We start from the raw sequence: 20,684 nt of genomic DNA, 5'->3' as shown, positions 1-20,684 counted from the left end.
ATTAGAACAACACCCACCCGAAGACCACAATTGTTCTCCTAGAAGCAGAGAGTTCCAAGAAATTCAATAATGGTCACAATTACTTTAATAAGTTAATGCAACTGGGAAGAGAATCATTATCCAAGGACAAAATACATTTCTGTTCAGGACCCTTCTTCAGACTGAAGAAGAGCCCAAACCAAAAGACGTCACCTGTCCATTCCCTCCCCAGATGCTGCATAACCCACTGAGTTCCTCCAGCACTGAGTTTTACTTAGGTTTCCAGCACCTGCAGTCGCTTGTGTCTCAATTAACCGGTTTAAGCAAGTTGAGAAAAGAGATTATCCCTGCCTCTCTGCTGTCTATGTTATTGCAGCGAGTTGGAACAAATGCATTGTCCAAAGGGACCTGAAAGCGCAGGAGGGCCAGATCCTGAGACAGAGCTGCCGTGGACTGAATGGCCACCTTCCACACAAGGAGATTGTATGTATGATAAATATTGTTCTACTGGGCTTTGAGCCGTGGGCCAAACACCAGATAGTCTGGATCTTGCTGTGCCAGCACCATGCTAATGTTGATCTTTCCCTTGAAGTCACTTTTACTCTGATAACAACGTTTCCGGAGGAGGCGAGGACAGTCACAAGGATCAGTATCCAATCTTTTCAATAATGCATTCCACTCTACAACTGGGGTTAGAAGGGTCCCGTTCTTACTCCATCTGATTGGATTGTAACTGGAATGGTGTGGGAAGGGGAAGGGGGAGGGGGAGGGGGGGGGGGGGGGGGGGGGGGGGGGGGGGGGGGGGGAGGCTACCAACACATTATTCCAAAACTAGGAAATAAAGATTTAAAAGCATTCATTTCCTCTGCCCCCATTTATTATATCCACTGAAGGTAATATCGATATATTTTTTTAAATCATTATACCACATGACACAATGGTAGAGTTCCCACCTTACAGCACCAGAGACCTGGGTTTGATCCTAACTGTAGGTGCTGTCTGTGTGGAGTTTGTAAGTTCTTCCTGTGACTGCACGGGTATCCTCCGGTTTCCTCCCACATTCCAAAATTCCAAAATCCAGGTTTTCTAAGTTAATTGGCTTCTGTAAATTGTCCGCTGGCAATGGGAAGTTGGGCCGAAGGGCCTGATCCCTTGATGTACGACTCAATGACTCTATCAGGCCTTAGATCTGGGAATGGATGCAGAGTACATGCTTCTAGCATGTACATGCAGGCAGAGTATTTACGGGCCACGTTAGGGTTTAACTTACCCGCTGTGTTGCGTGATTAAGCATCTCCTGCCACGCTGAATCAAACTGACGCTCTTCATCTTCCAGCAGCCTCTGTTCGGCCAGAGCAATCGTTTCCTTGGCTGCCCGCAACACCTCCGTGGCGCGTTGAAAATCCTGGGTGGCTTTCTGGGCCTCCAACTGGGCCTGTGGGGGAATTAATGTCACGGCAAAATCATTCACCATATAACAATTACAGCACGGAAACAGGCCATCTCGGCCCTTCTAGTCCACCTGGGTTCAATCCTGACTGGTGCTGTCTGTACAGAGTTTGTACGTTCTCCCTGTGACCACGTGGGTTTTCTCCGGGTGCTCGGGTTTTCTCCCACACTCCAAAGACGTACATGTTTGTAGGTTAATTTGGTTTCGGTAAAGATTGTAAACTGTCCCTAGTGTGTAGGATAGTGCTAGTGTACGGGGATCGTTGGTCAGCAAGGACTCAGTGGGTTGAAGGGCCTGTTTCAATGCTCTCTACATTTAAAAAAAAAAGTTTATACATCCGTTTTAAATTACATAAACTAGTTTACTTTTCTAGACGAATACAAGGATAAAGGCTTCACCAATTATTTCTAAGTAATCAGGGTTTAGAGGCCCAGTATTCATGCAGAAATGACAGTTTCTTCTGCAACTGTCAGCTTTGTTATGTGGATGCAACATTAAATCAAAACACCCTTCAATATGTGAAAAATATGGCATAACATAAAAGGGCAGAGCAACTTTATCCTGAAACGTTATCAATGCTTCACCAAATGCCTAAAACAACTGGAGTTTCACCTCATTCTTGGCTGTAAAAGGAAATAGAAACATAGAAACATAGAAAATAGGTACAGGAGGAGGCCATTCGGCCCTTCGAGCCAGCACCGCCATTCATTGTGATCATGGCTGATCGTCCCCTATCAATAACCCGTGCCTGCCTTCTCCCCATATCCCTTGACTCCACTAGCCCCTAGAGCTCTATCTAACTCTCTCTTAAATCCATCCAGTGATTTGGCCTCCACTGCCCCCTGTGGCAGGGAATTCCATAAATTGACAACTCTCTGGGTGAAAAAGTTTTTTCTCACCTCAGTCTTAAATGACCTCCCCTTTATTCTAACAGTAAATACGATCAGAATGTTCAGGCTGAAGACTGACCTCACCTCTCCTCAGACGCGCCCTGACCTACTGATTTATCAAATACTATCCCCAGTATTTATCAATTTATTCAGTAGGATGTGTAAAACACTTTAGAACATTCCAAGTATTTCTAGAGCACATACAAGCATGCAAATGAGGAACAATAACAGGCCATTCACCCCTTAATCCCACTCAACCAATTAATCAATCGCACTGGATCAGATTGCAGCTGCACTTCCACATTTCCAGCTACCTGTGGCAATCTTTCACAACTTGCTTATCAAGTATTATGTTGCAGTTGTATAAGACATCAGCAAGACCACATTACGAGTATCCTGCTCAGTTTTGGGCACCATGTGATAGGAAAGATGTTGTCAAGCTCGAAAAGGGCACAGAGATGATTTACCAGGATGTTGCCAGGACTCGAGGGATTGAGCTGTAGGGAGAGGTTGAGCAGGCGAAACCCGATTCCTTGGAGTGCAGGACGATGAGGTGTGATCTACAGATGGTTAAAATCATGAATAGATTGGGTAAACGCACAGTCTCTCGCCCAGAGTAAGGGAATCGAGAACCAGAGGACACAAAAATATGATGACACCTGATGATACGAAAATAGGTGGAGGGGCAGGTAGTGTAGAGAAAGCAGGGACTCTGCAGGAGGACACGGACAGTTTGGGAGAGTGGTCAGACAAGTGACAGATGGGATATAGTGTAGCAAAGTGTGGAATTATGGATTTGGGTAATAGGAATAAAGACGTGGACTAGTTTCTAGGTGCAGAGAATCCAGAAATTGGAGGTGCAAAGGGACTTGGGAGTGCTGGTGCAGGATTCCCAAAAACTTAATCTGTAAGTCAAATCGGTAGTAAAGAAAGCAAACTCAATGCTCGCATTTATTTTGAGAGGGCTTGTATACAAAAACAGGGATGTAATGTTGAGGCTCTAAAAGGCACTGGTAAGGCGGCATTTGGAATATTGTGAGCAATTTTTGGCATCTTATCTGAGGAAGGATGTGCTGGCTCTGGAGAGGGTCCAGAGGAGGTTTACAAGAATGATCTCAGGAATGAGTGGGTTAACATATGATGAGCGTTTGACAGCACTTGGCCTGAACTCTCTGGAGTTTAGAAGGATGTGGGTGGCGTACCGAATAGTGAAAGGCCTAGATAGAGTGGATGTGGAGAGGATGTTTCCACTAGTGGGAGAGTCTAGGACGAGAGGTCACAGCCTCAGAATTAAAGGACTTCCTTTAGGAAGGAGTTGAGGAGGAATTTCTTTAGTCAGACGGTGGTGAATCTGTGGAATTCTTTGGAGGCCAAGTCAATGGATATTTTTATGGCAGAGATAGGTAGATCCACGATTAATAAGGGTGTAAGGGGTTATGGAGTAGGTTAACATATGATGAGCATTTAACGGCACTGGGCCTGTACTCGCTGGAGTTTAGAAGAATGAGGGGGGACCTCATTGAAACATAGAATAGTGAAAGACTTGGATAGAGTGGATGTGGAGAGGATGTTTCCACTAGTGGGAGTGTCTGGGACTAGAGGTCATAGCCTCAGAATTAAAGAATGTTCTTTTAGGAAGGAGATGAGAAGGAATTTCTTTAGTCAGAGGGTGGTGAATCTGTGGAATTCTTTGCCACAGAAAGCTGTGGAGGCTGTCAGTGGATATTTTTAAGGCAGAGATAGATAGATTCTTGATTAATGTGGGTATCAAGGGTTAGGGGGAGATGGTAGAAGAATGGGGTGAGGAGGGAGAGATAGAGAGGCAGAGTAGACTTGATGGGCCGAATGGCCTAATTCTGCTCCCATCATGTATGAACTTATGACCTTAGGACATTGGTTTAAGGTGTGGGGGAAAGAGTTAATAGGAACCAGAGGGGTACATTTTTAACAATGGGTGTTGGGCGCATGGAACAAGTTGCTTGAGGAAGTAGTTGAGGTGGGGACGATCGCAACATTTAAAAAACATTTAGACAGGTACATAGATATGACAGGTTTAGAGGGATATGGAGCAAAGGCAGGCAGGTGGGACTAGTGTAGATGGGACGTGTTGGTCGGTGTGGGCAAGTGGAACGAAAGGGCCTGCTTCCACGCTGTATGACTCTATGACTGTTTTCCTCCACATCTGCCTTAAAACTATTTTTAAAAATATTTGCCTCATCTCCATCATAAATTTGCAAAGATCGGGAGAAAATGCTCTTATTTTTAATACATGCTTATGTCTAGATTATCCCACAAGAACCATAATTTCCTTATCCAACCTCTCACAAACTCTCCAAACCAAGTATGCTTGACTCTCTTCAAAATTCAACGTTTATGACAACTCACCCATTTCAAAACTTATTTTAACTTTTTCCAATCTAACAAAGTTCTTTCTTAAATAACGATACCAGAATTATCCACAGTGCTCAAGATATGTTCTCACCTTCGCCCTAAATAACTGAAACAATAAACTCCTTACTTTTCTATTGAATTCCCCCGGCAATTAACAATAACGTTCTTTTAGCTTTCCTAATTCTGTGCTCTTCCTGCACGCTAGCCTTTTGAGAATCTTGAGCTTGGAACCAGATCCCACTGTATCCTGGAGCTTGGCATCCCCTCATTATTTAGATAATTCCATTTTTTTTACAATATTGTACTCCACTTGTCAAATCTTTACATGTTCACTGAACCTATTTATAACCCCATGTGTAGGAAGGAACTGCAGATGCTGGTTTACATCGAACATCGACACAAAATGCTGGAGTAACTCAGCGGGGCAGGCAGCATCTCTGGGTAACATTTCAGGTTGAGACCCTTCTTCAGACTTCAGTATCTGAGGGGTCTTGGCCCGAAATGTCACCCATTCCTTCCCTCCAGAGATGTTGCCTGTCCTGCTGAGTTACTGCAGCATTTTGGGTCTATCTTCCAGTTATAACTCCGTGCAGCCTCCTAACATAGAAACATAGAAAATAGGTGCAGGAGTAGGCCATTCAGCCCTTCGAGCCTGCACCGCCTTTCAATATGATCATGGCTGATCATCCAACTCAGTATCCTGTACCTGCCTTCTCTCCATACCCCCTGATCCCTTTAGCCACAAGGGCCACATCTAACTCCCTCTTAAATATAGCCAATGAACTGGCCTCAACTACCTTCTGTGGCAGAGAATTCCAGAGATTCACCACTGTGTAAAAAATGTTTTTCTCATCTCGGTCCTAAAAGATTTCCCCCTTATCCTTAAACTGTGACCCCTTGTTCTGGACTTCCCCAACATCGGGAATAATCTTCCTGCATCTAGCCTGTCCAACCCCTTAAGAATTTTGTAAGTTTCAATAAGATCCCCCTTCAATCTTCGATTTTCTAGTGAGTACAAGCCGAGTCTATCCAGTCTTTCTTCATATGAAAGTCCTGACATCCCAGGAATCAGTCTGGTGAACCTTCTCTGTACTCCCTCTATGGCAAGAATGTCCTTCCTCAGATTAGGAACATCCTCTTCACAACTTATTTTCCTACATATCATCACAAATCCAAGTCACATATAAACTTGGCAAAGTTTGAGGCCCAAGCCTGATCCCTGTGACACATCCCATGTTACAACTTGCCAATCACAAAGAAAAAACGTTTTATGCCCACGTTTTGTTTCCTGCTCACCAATCCTTTAGCAACACCAACATGTTCCCTCCTGAACTGTGAGCTTTCATTTTCTGCAATAGTCTTTACCAAATGTTTTTTTTAATTGTGATTGCTATAATTGAATTGAATTGAATTGAATTGAATACCTTTATTGTCATTCAGACCTTACGGTCTGAACGAAATTTCGTGCCTGCAGTCATACATACAATCATACAATAATAAACAACAAAAAACACAAATTAACACCACCACAGTGTATCCTCCAAGCACCTCCTCACTGTGGTGGAGGCAAAAATCTTAGGGTTACTGTCTCTTCCCTCCTCTTCTCCCTCTGCGCTGAGGCGATAGATAGTGTCAACAGTCAGAATCTTTTTCCCAGGGTGGAAATGTACAACACTAGAGGGCATAACTATAAGGTGAGATGGGGAAAGTTTAGTGGAGCTGTTTGGGGCAAGTTTTATTTTACAGAGACAAATGGGGGCTTGGAATGTATTGGCAGGGGTGGTGGTGGAGGCAGATATGATAGCAGCATTTTAGGGGCTTTTAGATAGGCACATGGAAGGGCAGAGAATACAGGGATATGGGTCGTGTACAGGCAGATGAGATCAGTTTAACTTGGCGTCATGTTCGGCACAAGCATTCTGGGTGCAAGGGCCAGTTCTTGTGCTGTACTTTCTATGTTCGATGTTCGAAATGCTGTCTGAAAATCTAACATCCACTAGTTCCCCATTCCCCGCAGCATTTTACTTCTTCCCCCAATTTCTGACAAATTGCTCAATCATAATTTTCTTTTCACAAAATCACGTTGACTTTGCCCAATTACCTTATTTTTTCCTAAATAACTTATTTCACCATAACCCTTTCAGCATATTCTCCATGACGGATGTTACACTATGTTTCCTGCAGTTTACTGCCTTCCTCTGTTTGAATAGAAGAGATATATTTATAATTTTTCAATTTAATGGGAACTTACCCCCCCCAAACTAGAAATGTTTAAAAAAGAATCAGAAACCAATGCATCAGTCATCTCACTTGCCATTCTGTAGGATAAAAGGTGTCTTTTGTAGAAACAAGGGACTGCAGATAAGTTCATAGGTCACAGATACAGAAGTAGGTCATTCATCTCATCCAGTCTACTGCTGATTAATCCACAAAGTCAAAAAGGTTTATAAGGATATGGGCCAAACGCAGGCAGGTGGTACTAATTTAGAAGGGGCATGTTGGTCAGCGTGGACAAGTTGGACATTAGAGCCCGTTTTCATACTGTATGACTCTATGACTTTAAAAGGACACACAATGATGAAGTAATGCCCCTGTCCCACTGAGGAAACCTGAACGGAAACCTCGGGAGACTTTGCGCCCCACCCAAGGTTTCTGTGCGGTTCCCGGAGGTTGCAGGTGGTTGCCGGAGGTTGCAGGTGGTTGCCGGAGGTTGCAGGTAGGGAGACTGACAAAAACCTCCGGGAACCGCACTGAAACCTTGGGTGGGGCGCAGTCTCCAGAGTTTCCATTCAGGTTTCCTAAGTGGGACAGGGGCATAACTCAGCAGGTCAAGCAGCATCCCTGGAGAACATGGATAGGTGATGTTTTGTGTTGAGACCCATCTTCAGGCTTATTGTAAGTGGGAGGGGGCGCGGAGATGACAGATCGAAGGAGAGACACAAGACAAATAATGGCAGGTTGCAGGGGGGGGGGGGGTTTAAAGCAGAATTTGCACACTATTCAATACAGGTGCTCACAGACAGTAATGTCATAGGGTAACCAAGGGATCTAGATCTGGTGCTTATTTATTAGAAATGGTGCAATTTCACAATAAAGGTGCTTCAAACCTCCCAATAGATGTTTCATTGTGCAACAGAACCCTGGACATTGTTATAAAGACATAATTTGCAGAATCAGAGCCTGTGAGATGCTTACATTGTGTAGTGCAGCCTCAACTAAAAGATTCTACAGCACACTGAGAATCTGCTCTGACATTCTCCCTAAATGGTCCTCAACCTGTAGATAGTCGCAAAATGCTGGAGTAACTCAGCGGGTCAGGCAGCATCCCTGGAGAGAAGGAATGGGTGACGTTTCCGGCCAATACCCTTCTTCAGACTCAGGGGAATGGGAAACAAGTGATATAGACGGTGATATAGAGAGGTACTGTAGAACTAATGAATGAAAGATATGCACTAAAGTAACGTTGATCAAGGAAAGGTGGAGCCAACAATGGTCCGTTGTTGGCTGTGGGCTAGGTGGTAACGAGATATCCATACAATGAAACCCAACAGGACGACAGTGAAACTAGTACGACAACTGGGCTGGGGAAGGAGCAGAGAGAGAGGGGATTCAAGGGTTACTTGAAGTCAATATTCATACCACTGTGTCATAAGCTGCCTAAGCGAAATGTGAGGTGTTGTTCCTCCAATTTGCTAGATCTCAAGTTCTTTAAAGTGTTCCCAAAGATCTTCTGGTGGAGCATTAAATGATTCATGGCGTCCAATCAAGCTAGGAACTGCCGGCCATAATCCGCTCACTTCCCTGGGGCCAGATGCTGTCTGACTCTCTCGAACCGAGTCCATTGGATGGCCATTGAACATGGTGCAAAGGACCCACCCCTGGCCGAAGGCTGAATTGCGGTGGAGGTCATGGGCAGCGGTGAAAAGTGTCCTTGATTTGAACAGTCACTCGAGTGGATGCACATTATGTGCATCGGGTGGATGTACATAATCTCTTGCCCAGAGTAGAGGAATCGAAAACCGGAGGGCATAGGTTTAAGGTGAAGGGGGAAAGACTTTATAGGAATCTGAGCAGTAACTTTTTTCGCCACAAAGGATGGGGGTGTATAGTACGGGTTGCCAGAGGAAGTGGTTGAGGCGGGCAAACATTTAAGAAACAATTAGACGGGTACCAGCTTTTTTGGGTACGTGGCAGGTTTAGAGGAATACTAGACTGTGGCACCCATTGGGTCCCATGTTCACACGGGAGGGCTGGTCCCCCAACGCAATATTCCACCTCTCCACCAATTCCAATATTGTTGGGCTTTATGGAGCGCTAGCAGGGCTCTCGCTTAACTTTTTTTCCCTGTTGCCAGCCGGGCAACCTTGACAGCTTTTTAGGTTGCCAAATGACAGTTTAGGTGGTCATTTAAGACGGTTTGCATGACGCGTGCGATAATATGCTTGGACGAAGTGCGTAGTTACCAGTTGGAATTATGCTCAATGAAGCATTCACATATTATGTTCAAGAAGGAACTGCAGATGCTGGAAAATCTTAGGTAGACAAAAGTGCTGGAGAAACTCAGCGGGTGCAACAGCATCTATGGAGCGAAGGAAATCTGCAACTTTTCAGGCCGAAACCCATCAGTCTGAAGAAGGGTTTCAGCCCAAAACGTTGCCCATTTCCTTCTCTCCATAGATGCTGTCGCATCCGCTGAGTTTCTCCAGCACTTTTGTCTACATTCACATATTATTTCTGCTTCAAATAAAGTCACAAACTAAACATATTCACCAATCAAGACATTATATATACCGCAATGACATGCAGCAAAATTACAATACAATATCTCAACTCTTTTCACACATTGCAATTGATGCAAGCATGTTTTCTGTGAAGGACCGAAAATTACCATGACATGGCCATAGCATGGGTCGTTATTGCTATTGGTACAGAAACACTCTCGCTTCCCACTTAATTTATCCACAACAAAATATACAGGTTGCAAGGAAATTTCTAAAGGCATTTTATGAGAATAGCTGTTAAAACCGACTATACCCATCTGACAGGTTAAACATTACACTAACTGGCAAGAGATGGCCAAAGGACATAACTGCAGCAAATGTTCTTTTGGTAATATGTTTAAAGGTGTCAAAACAAATAATAACATTGGGAATTAAAACACATTTGATTGCAATCCGTTATCAAACATAGTCAATGTTCGCTCTGAAGACCATGAAGCACAATAGGGTCAGGGGGTGTGTGAATCAGTGCGGGGTGGATAGGTGGCGGTGGGGGGTTTGAGAAGGCAATCGGTGCGGAATGGATGGACTGAGGCAGGTGAATTAGTACGTGTTGGTTGGAGTATGTAAAATTGTGAGGGGAGATGTCAGTGGTGTTGAATGGGGGGTCAGCACAAAAGGATTGGGGGGGGGGGATCAGTACAGGATGAATAGGGGTAGACTAAAATGCTTGGAGAAATTCAGCGGGTAAGCCAGCATCTATGGAGCTAAGGAAATATGCAACGTTTCGGGCCGAGACCCTTCTTCAAACTGTTCCCCCCATTCTTCTTGAATGGGGGGGGGGATCAGTACAAGATGGATTGGGGGGGGTTGTCAGCACAGGATGAATGGGGGGGGATCAGTACAGGATGAATTGCGGGGGGGGGGGGGGGGGGCAGGACAGTGTGGATCGGAGGGTCTGTGCAGGATGGATGAGGGGACCAGTACAGGATGCATGAGGGGATCAGTAATAGATGAATAGGGGATCAGTATGGGATGGATGGGGGGGATTGGTGCAGGGTAAATGGAGGGTGGGTCAGTACAGGATGAATGGGGGGGGGGGGGGGGTGGGAGAAGTGCAGGATGGATGGGAAGTGGGGTTAGTACAGGATGAATTGGGGGACCAGTGTAGGATGGATGGGGGGGTGGGGGTGGGGGGGGGGGTGGCAGGAGTATCAATACTAGGTGGGTAGGGTGATGAATAGATTGGGGGGGGGGGGTAGATGGGGAGGGGAGCACAGGGGATGTCAGTGAGGACTGAATAGAGGAGGGAATGGGGATCAGTGCGGGATGGAGCGGAGGGGTCCCAGGATAAGAGGGGTGGAGGGGGCGTACAAGAGAGAGTGAGAGGGTGGGGTGGAAGGGGCAGAGGAGGTGGGGAGGAAGGAAGGTCAGCGCTCCTCGGACAACATTGCCCCGCTGCCTTGGACGTCCCTGTCCAACGCCAAAGTGCCGCCGCCTCTACGCCACCGCCTCCCCTCCTCCGCCAGCCGACAGGAAGGTGCGGGGCCGAGCGGTGCAGCTCAAAGTTCCTATAGCTATAGGATCTGTCGTGCAGCTGCTTCAGACGGCGGAAGGAGGCCTCCGCCTCCCCCCTCCCTCTTTCCCGGCCTCGGCGTGCGGGAGGGGCTGTGAAAGCGCCGTTGGCGGATTTTTTAAGCAGTGGCCATTATCAGGGCGATAGCGGCGGCTGCCTGCAAATTCACAACCCCTCCCGCACGCTGAGGCCGGGAGGAGGGAGAGAGGGAGGTTCCTTCCGCCGGGCGGGGTGCGGGAGGAGGAGGCGATGGAATCGCTGTCACGGCCGCTGTTCGGGGCCCGTCATTCGCAGCGATCCTTTGCCACCGCGCACCCAGTATCTTTGCCCCACAATCAAAGATACTAGATGAATACAGCCGCCGCCATCGACACGAAACGTCACGTTCCTATTCTCCAGAGATGCTGCGGAGTTACTCCAGTTTTTTGTGTCTATCGGTATAAACCAGTATTTGATTGCCAAGCCGGGCAAAATGAGTTGGCATTTAGGTTGCCCGGCTGCACTTTGAGTGGTCAATGGCACCCGGGCAACTGCTAATTTTGAGCCCTGGCTAGTATGGGTGTTGTGGGCTGAAGGGACTGGTTTCCAGAGGGCTAGTATGGACATTGTGGGCCAAATGGTTTCTTGGGCTGGCAGCTCAGTCACTCAAGCCTGTTGTGCTGGCAGCTCACTCACTCACGGCTGGTGGGCTGGCAGTTGACTCACGGCTATTCCTTGAAATTCTATTTCAAGCAGGGTGCAAGGCCACCAAATTCAAATGCAGTGTCCTACCATTTCAAGCAGGGTGCAAGGCCACCAAATTCAAGTGCAGTTTCCTACTACTTCAAGCAGGGTGCAAGGCCATCAAATTCAAGTGCAGTTTCAAACCATTTCAAGCAAGGTCCAAGGCCACCAAATTCAGGTGCAGTTTCATACCATTTCAAGCAGGGTGCAAGGCCACCAAATTCAAGTGCAGCTTCATACCATTTCAAGCAGGGTGAAACCACATAAAACACCTCAAAAACACCACATTAAAAACCACACTCACATTTCAGTAGACACTCAGTGTATTCAGTTGGTTCACCGCTCACAGAGATTCGTGGCCTCTCTCTCCCCCATCTTGCAGAGACTGAGCCACGCCCACACTTCCGGGTTTATAGCCCCTCCCCTTCCACCACAAGGGGCGTGGCCTTCATGGTGTGATTGACAGGAGAGAGAATTTCAACATTTTTTAAACACTAATAACTTTTATTTTTCACGATGGGAAAAATCCTCTGCACCTGATGAGCGGAGGGGGACTCTGAGTAAGATGGCCAAATATCACAGCCATAAGTGGTAGCGTTTTTTCTAAAATCAATATACAATGCAGTGGTCAAGTTTAGACTTTTAATTATATAGATGGGCCACATGCAGGCATGTGGGACTAATAAGATGGGACCTGTTGGGCATTTTGGGCTGAAGGGCCTGTTTCCACACTGTATGACTCCATGACTTATTTTGCTCTTAGTCTCCTAATAAGCAGACCAACAATCCATGTTAAAAATCAGTGGGACGTCTCAATAAGACTGGGCCCCAGCATTGAACTCCACAGGAGATTCAACAACAATTACTCATGACAACTCCAGCCCCTGATTTGCCACAGCCAGCACAAATCGACTTATTAACACAGCTGTTTCTGAAGGACTGCTTTCTTTCCTCACAACATAGGAATGTATCTGAATAAGAAGATTTGGAATAACAGCAACAAGCAGCTTGTGAAGGAAGGAACCACAGATGCTGGTTTAAACCGAAGATAGACACAAAATGCTGGAGTAACTCAGCGGTCTTCAGACTGGAGAAGGGTCTCGACTGCAAACATCGTCAGTTCCTTCTCTCCAGAGATGCTGCCTGACCCGCTGAGTTACTCCAGCATTTTGTGTGTATCTTTAGCAACAAGCAGCTTGCCTGCTCCTTGATTCCCCCCCCACACACACACACACACAGGCAGATTGAATGAATGAATGGCTTGACAAGCTAACGTTGTCATTTCACCTAAGCTTGTGTTGTTGGTGGGTTTAGCAAACTCTGCTCACAATGAGAACAATGGTATGTGGAAGGGAGGCCATACAGAGCTGGATTCCAGTTACAAATAACAACACACTGCACACCAACACAGTTAAAAAAAAACGGAATAATGACTCGTGTTCAAAACTTTGCCGACCTATTGTTTCACAGCTAATCTCAAATCATCATCTGTATTTCATACATCCCACCTAGATAGAGTGAGTGTGAAGAGTATGTTTCCACTAGCTGGACAGTCTAGGACCAGAGGCCACGTCCTAAGAATAAAAGGATAAACCTTTACAATAAAGATGAGGAGGAATTTATTTAGTGAACCTGTGGAATTCATTGCCACAGACAGCTGTGGAGAGGCCAAGTCAATGGATATTAAAAAGGCAGAGATTGACAAATTCTTGATTAGAAAGGGTGTCCGGGGGGGTTATGGGTCGAAGGCAGGAGAATGGGGTTGAGAGGGAGAGATAGATCAGCCATGATTGAATGGCAGACTTAGATTTAGACTTAGATTTAGATCCTATATTTGTCATTCAGACCTTTCAGTCTGAACGAAATGTCGTTGCCTGCAGCCATACATATAATAATAAACAACAAAACACACAATAAACACAAATTAACATCCACCACCGTGAGTTCACCAAGCACCTCCTCACTGTGATGGAGGCAAAAATCTTAGGGTTACTGTCTCTTCCCTCCTCATTCTTCCTCTGCGCTGAGGCGATACCCCCCCGGGCGATGGAAAGTCAGTCCCGCGGCTCACCGAGCTCCGCGAACGGGCCGGTTCAAGCTCCGCGGCCCGGGGGTGGTCGAAGCTGCCGCCCTCCAGTCCAGCGGACGCTGCTGTTGCCGCGGGAGCTCCAGAAAACAGGCACCAGCCTGTGACCTGCGAGCACCCGACGATGTCGTCCACTGGCCCGCGGCCGAGCCCCGGATTCAGGTCGCCGCCGCCAGAAAGCCGCCTCAGCTACCGGAGCACCGTCTCCGCCCCGCGCCGGGCCGTCTCAGCCACTGGAGCGCGGTCCCAGCCTCGAACTGGGCCGCCCTCACGGGAGCGCCGTCCCAGCCCCTCACCGGAGCGTCTCAGCCCCGCGCCGGGCCGCCCTCACCGGAGCGCCGAGCCGTGCCGCTGCCACCGGAGCATCTCAGCCAGCACCGTCCCAGCCCCGCGCCGGGCCGCCCTCACCGGAGCGCCGAGCCGTGCCGCTGCCACCGGAGCGTCTCAGCCAGCACCGTCTCAGCCCCGCGCCGGGCTGCCCTCACCGGAGCGCCAAGCCGTGCCGCTGCCACTGGAGCGCCCGAACGCCGCCACAGCTCGAAGACGGCCAGCCTCGTGTTGGTGAGTCCTGGCTGGCTCTACCTCCGGAGCCTCGAGGTCGATCGCTGGTTGGAGGTCGCCAGCTCCGCCATTAGGCCTCAGCGCAGACGGAGGCAGAGAAGGGGGATACGACAAGAAAAAGTCGCATTCCCCCGAAGGGAGAGACAGAAAGCCCTGTTTCAGCCCCTCACCCACACATGACACAACCTAATAACCAAAAATTTAACTAGACAAGACAAAAAAAACAACACAAAAAAGTAAAAACAGACGGACTGCAGGCGAACCACAGCCGTTCAACAGCACCGCCACTTCCGGAACAGAGCAGACTTGATGGGCCGAATTGCCTAATTCTGCTCCAAGAACATTTTCCTTAGATGTGCCTTAATACATTAGCAGTTCAAGAATTATTATAACATAGAAGATACAGATATCTCAGTCCAACAGGCTTGTGCAAACTTGTTCTCCAGACACACCAGCCCTTGGCTATGCAAGGCAAAAGTCCACACACAACTCTCACATGGGCACGACACACAGAAACAAGACAGGCAGAGAAAACGATTCTTTGATGAACTGCCCAGGGCTTACGGCACTCCAAGGTCTGTATTTCACATGTTCTTTCGCACTTGATAAACAAATCTTTCGGCCCAGATTACCCATGCTGACCAAGGTGCCCCATCCGCACTACTCCCACCTGCTCACGTTTAGCCCATATCCCTTAAACCTTTCCTATCCATGAATCTATCCAAATGTTGTTTAAGTATCTCCTCTGACAACTTATTTCATATAGCCACCACAATCTATGTGAAAATGTTGCCCCTTAGGTTCTTAATATATTTTTCCCTTCTCACCTTAAACCTATATCCTCTGGTTCTTGATTCCCCTTCTCTATTTAAATGACTCTGTGCATCCGCCCTATCTAGTCCACAACAATACGTCATCACAATATTTATTTAATTTTGGATAAATATATAAATACAATAGAAGTAGTATATTTTACGGCAGGGGGGTGGGGAAACAATTTCCATAGATTAGTAACTGGAAGCTATATACATTAAATAGTCCCAAAGATCACAACACAGCGCGTCCCATTGACACTGTGATCTTTAAGGTTCAGCCCAGCCAAGAGATAATGGCACCACTAACGCTGATCCAGGTTTTACTTCGTCTGATTTGTTTTGTGCTCCTTCATCTTTTTTTGCTCATTTTCTTTCCTATTACGGTTCGATTAGTTGCATGTGTGAAATTTGCTCACCTTCTATTTCAATTTATTCAAATCAATTCTTCCGCCCTTACTTTGTTTACTCACATGTTTTATGCCACATACATATTATACTTAACAAGCTCTTCATTCCATTGGCCCCCTGACCTAACCCAATTGTCATTATTTAACAGGCTGCTCAACAACAAAATACTAAATGGCAAAATAACGGGCAGGACAAATATGCAGAGGACATTTGAATTTGTTGGAGTTGAATGAAATATCAAAATTTTAAATATATAATTTTGGAGAAATCTTACCACATCTACTTTTAACAGTTCATTCCCAGGCATTCAAACAATTAGCTCTTTCTTTATGGTTTTTGATATTATCAGATCAAGAAATTAGCACTGACCTCAAGTAAATGCCAAATATAGATATTCCCAAGAGAAATTAGGATTGGTAGAAGACTCATGCTTAAAATAAAGCCTCTGCTATTTAACATGTGGTTTTGAATATTTGTAAATTCACAAGCTGATTTAATTTGTAAAATGATCACGGCAAATAGAACTCCAATATGAATCATTACTTGTCCAGATTTCAAATGGACACTGGCCAGAATCAACAGTGGGACAAAACGATGTGTTAAATAGATAACAATATGAACACAATATGAAGTTTCAGGTCGAGGCCCGACTTTCAGAAGGGTCTCGACCCGAAAAGTCACCCATTCCTTCTCTCCAGAGATGCTGCCTCTCCCGCTGAGTTACTCCAGCAGTTTGTGTCTATCTTCAGTTTAAACCAGCATCTGCAGTTCCTTCTTACACATTGATGAAACTAATGCGGGCATAATCACACAAAAAGCTTCAAGGCTTCATGAGGTGGCATCAGTTGGCGGTGGTGGCAGAAGCCAACGACAATTCGCAGCTTGTCATTCATTAAACTGGCAAGTTCAAAGAACACACTCACGATCTTAAAAAATCCGAGGCTGCAATGAACCAGTTATTCAGCAAGAACTTGCAATTCCCAGAACACTAAGTTTTGTGTCAAGGATTTGCACAGTGCCGTCACAATCTCAGGCCACTGCAAGTTCTTTACAGACAATAATAATAATAATAATAATAATAATAATAATAATAATAATAATAATAATATCTTTTATTGTCATTGTACACAAGTGCAACGAGATTTGGGTATGCAGCTTCCATCCGACATCATAACTTAAGTAACTACTAAAATTTAGGTTTAGATACCCCGAGAACATGATTTGTGCAAAGAACATTACAACAGTAAAATAGTCAAAACAGACTAAAGTCCAGACCTTATCACATAAGGTTATTATCACACTGTAGCAAACAATTTCCCCACCCCATCATTGAGATGACGTTGTTTAAGTTATATAATATGAAGGTTAATTATCAGCCGGGTCACCGTCTAGTTCCTCCGTAAGATGACCATGGATTTAGGCCGTGTTATCTGGCTCAAAATTAATTCTTCACTTGAACATGGTCAAATTGATAGGACAAGTTTGGAGGGATATGGACCAAACGCGGGCAGGTGGGACTAGTGTCGCTGGGACATGTTGGACCCTTTTCCACACTGTATCACTCTATGACTCTAAATTATTGTTCCTTTCCATAGTGTGAGAAAGCAAATGAAGAAACTTCCCAACTTAGAAACAGAATGCAAAGTTCATTCCTTTACCTGACGTGTGACTCTTCGGGCCTCCCAGTATGGCTTGGAATCGTCCACCGCTTTTCCGACCTTCTTCCCTACTTCATCAAGCTTAACAGTGGCTTCAACTAAAACCGTTCGAAACTTCTGCCGGCCTTCCTGCAAGACAACAGCGGACGTGATCAGGGCTCAGAGCGTGTCAGCCAGAAAATAGTTTCAACATTTCCAAAGGGAGTCCTACAATAAGCATTGAAAGTCAATACACGTCATGTGAAAAACAGTATCAATCCCATTTCCCTCTTCTGCCAGTGTGCCCAGATGATTCCCCCCCAAAGGACAGTAACACCAAACAGATATACTGTGTCTTTAAATCCTGCAATCTCCACTTCGAGTCATGGAGTGATACGGTGTGGAAACAGGCCCTTCGGCCCAACTTGCCCACACCAGCCAACGTGCCCCAGCTACACTTGTCCCACCGCCTAGTTTCATTGTCAACAGTTACACCCAAAATCTCATCCTTTACGCCACGCAGATGTGAAGAATGGTTGGTGGAGGGGGGTGGATGAAATGAAATTGCACTACTGGGGGTAGGACTGACCCGACCGACCACATGATCTCATTCTGCATCATTATAATTTAAAAATCAGATAGATGGATTTAGTTTGCCAAAATCAATATGGCCTGTAAAATTGGCATGTACTATAAGAACCTATGGAATAATTCAAAATAATTAATGTTCAATGGGAAGTGAAGGAGGCAGGTACAATAGGGGCGTTTAAGAGGCTTTTATATAGGCATGTAGATATGTAGGGGAATGGAGGGATATGGATCACTTGCAGACATAGAAGACGAGTTTAACCTGGTGACATGTTCAGCAAAGACATAGTGGGCTGAAGGGCCTGTTCCTGTGCTGTAATGTCCTATATTATAATGGGCTTTTATGCAGAAATTTTGTAATTGAATCATACAGTAGTAAGGGCAGCACGGCGGCTCATTGGTGGAGCTGCTGCCTTACAGCGCCAGAGATCCAGGTTCAATCCTGATGACCGGTGCTGTTTGTACCGAGTTTGTACGTTCTCCCCGTGCACGCAAGTTTTCTACAAGATCTTCAGTTTCCTCCCACACTCCAAAGACGTACAGGTCTGTACATTAGTTGGCTTGGTATAAATGTAAATAGTCCCTAGTGTGTGTAGCATGGTGTTAATGTGCGGGGATCGCTGGTCGGTGCGGACCTGATGGGCCGAAGGGCCTGTGTCCATGCAGTATTACAAAAAAAGTAATAGCAAATTGTTATTGATTTAGAGAACAGCTTGTAATTCGTGACACATTATATGTGTTGGGAACAGTACTTCAGCCTGACATCTCACGACAAATTATAAAAGGAACTGCCTTGTGTAAAACAAAGGAATTTGTCCACCTCTTGTAATAAATTCCCAATGTTTAGTTGCAGAAAGTGCTGGCAAATGTTCCAGCTAATTCTCAGCTCCATGTACAATATTTTCATTAGGATTGGCAGATGGAATTCCCTTGGACAAAGTTTTCACTGTCGAGAAAAAGTGTTTGTAAAGAGCATGAAGATGGATAACGAGGTGAATAAGAGGTTATGTTTTTTAAGTGACATTCTTGATCCTGGGAAGTCATAGAAACATAGAAAGATAGGTGCAGGAGTAGGCAATTCGGCCCTTCGGCCAGCACCGACATTCAATATGATCACGGCTGATCATCTAAAATCAGTATCCCGTTCCTTTTTTTCCCCCATATCCCTTGATTCCTTCAGCCCAAATCTAACTCTCTCTTGAAAACATCTAGTGAATTGGCCTCCACTGCCTTCTGTGGCAGAGAATTCCACAGATTCACAACTCTCTGGGTGAAGAAGATTTTCCTCATCTCAGTCCTATATCGCCTACCCCTTATTCTTAAACTGTGACCTGGTTCTGGACTCCCCCAACATCGGGAATTTTTTTCTTGCATCTAGCCTGTCCAATCCTTGAAGAATGTCATATACTTCTACAAGATCTCCTCTCATCCTTCTAAATTCCAATGAATACAAGCCCAGTCCACTCATTTTTCATCATATGTCAGTCCCACCATCCCAGGAATTAACCTGGTAAACCTACGTTGCACTCCCTCAATAGTAAAAATGTCCTTCCTCAAATTAGGAGACCAAAATTGCACACAATAATCCAGGTGCGGTCTCATCAGGGCCCTGTACAACTGCAGTAGGACCTCCTTGCTCCTACACTCAAATCTTCTGGCAATGAAGGCCAACATGCCATTAGCTTTCTTCACTGCCTGCTGTACCTGCATGTTTACTTTCAGTGACTGATGTACATGCACACCCAGGTCAATTTGCACCTCCCCTTTCCTAATCTGCCATGATCATATCGAAAGGCCGAATGACCTACTCCTGCACCTATTGTCTATTAATCTGCCTCCCTGTTATTGCCACCAAAGTGGATAACCTCACATTTATCCACATTATACTGCATCTGCCATGCATCTGCCCACTCACCCAATCCATCCAAGTCACCCTGCAGCCTCATAGCATCCTCATCGCAGCCCACACTGCCACCCAGCTTTGTGTCATCCGCAAACCTGGAGGTGACACATTTAATTCTATTGTCTAAATCGTTTATACGTTTATATTGTAAACTGGGGTCCCAGCACAGAGCCTTGCGGCACCCCACTAGTCACCGCCATTCATTGTGATCGTGGCTGATCATCCCCAATCAATAACCCGTGCCTGCCTTCTCCCCATATCTCTTGATCCCACTAGCCCCTGGAGCTCTATCTAACTCTCTCTTAAATCCATCCAGGGAATTACACAAATTCACAACTCTCTGGGTGAAAAAGTTTTTTCTCACCTCAGTCTTAAATTGCCTCCCCTTTATTCTAAGACTGTGGCCCCTGGTTCTGGACTCGCCCAACATTGGGAACATTGCCCACAATGTTAACCATTTTCAATGTCCTTGTTAAACATTGGACAATTGTAACCATCTCCCAAAGTATGTTTCATCAGTAACTTTTGTAATTAACCTTCAAAATGTTGTCCTAATTAGGTTCTCGCTTCCCATTAAATTGTCTCACTCAAAGGCCTTCCCAAAATAACTCTTGCAAATTGAGAACTGCTTGTTTTCTTTTTTTAATGTCTTCAGTTACAAAGATACAAGAGGTCATCGTTGGTTAATTAGCACAACTGCTGCTTTTTGGTTAAAAGTTTCAAATGATGAAGTCCTACTCCAGAAGCTGGAGCACAGAATTCAGTCTGACACTTCGGAACATTCGGCCCAATGTCCTGTCAGACATGGGGCCTTGCAATCCAGGATCATCGTCCTGTCCAAATATCTGAGGAAGAAAAGGACTTTGCACTAATTGATCTGGTTTGATAAAGTTTGCAGTCATTTCTGTACATACAACATCAATATTTAATGATAGTCTTCTACAGGGTCAAGTGACAAA

At 45.6% G+C, this 20,684-nt stretch overlaps 1 protein-coding gene across 1 annotated transcript in view; it reads right to left on the bottom strand.

The window, feature by feature from the left end:
• Positions 1–20,684, bottom strand: part of sh3bp5 (SH3 domain binding protein 5) — a 61,149-nt gene that overhangs the window by 16,774 nt on the left and 23,691 nt on the right. Inside the window, exons 3-4 of the mRNA XM_033016873.1 lie at positions 17,256–17,384; positions 1,250–1,414 (exon numbers count right to left, since the gene is read on the bottom strand). Coding sequence (XP_032872764.1) covers positions 1,250–1,414; positions 17,256–17,384 — 294 coding nt within the window. The remainder of the gene's footprint in view (positions 1–1,249; positions 1,415–17,255; positions 17,385–20,684) is intronic.

The sequence above is a fragment of the Amblyraja radiata genome, chromosome 2 (assembly GCF_010909765.2).
Source record: "Amblyraja radiata isolate CabotCenter1 chromosome 2, sAmbRad1.1.pri, whole genome shotgun sequence".
NCBI lineage: Eukaryota > Metazoa > Chordata > Chondrichthyes > Rajiformes > Rajidae > Amblyraja > Amblyraja radiata.
This window is presented reverse-complemented; position numbering and strand designations above follow the sequence as displayed.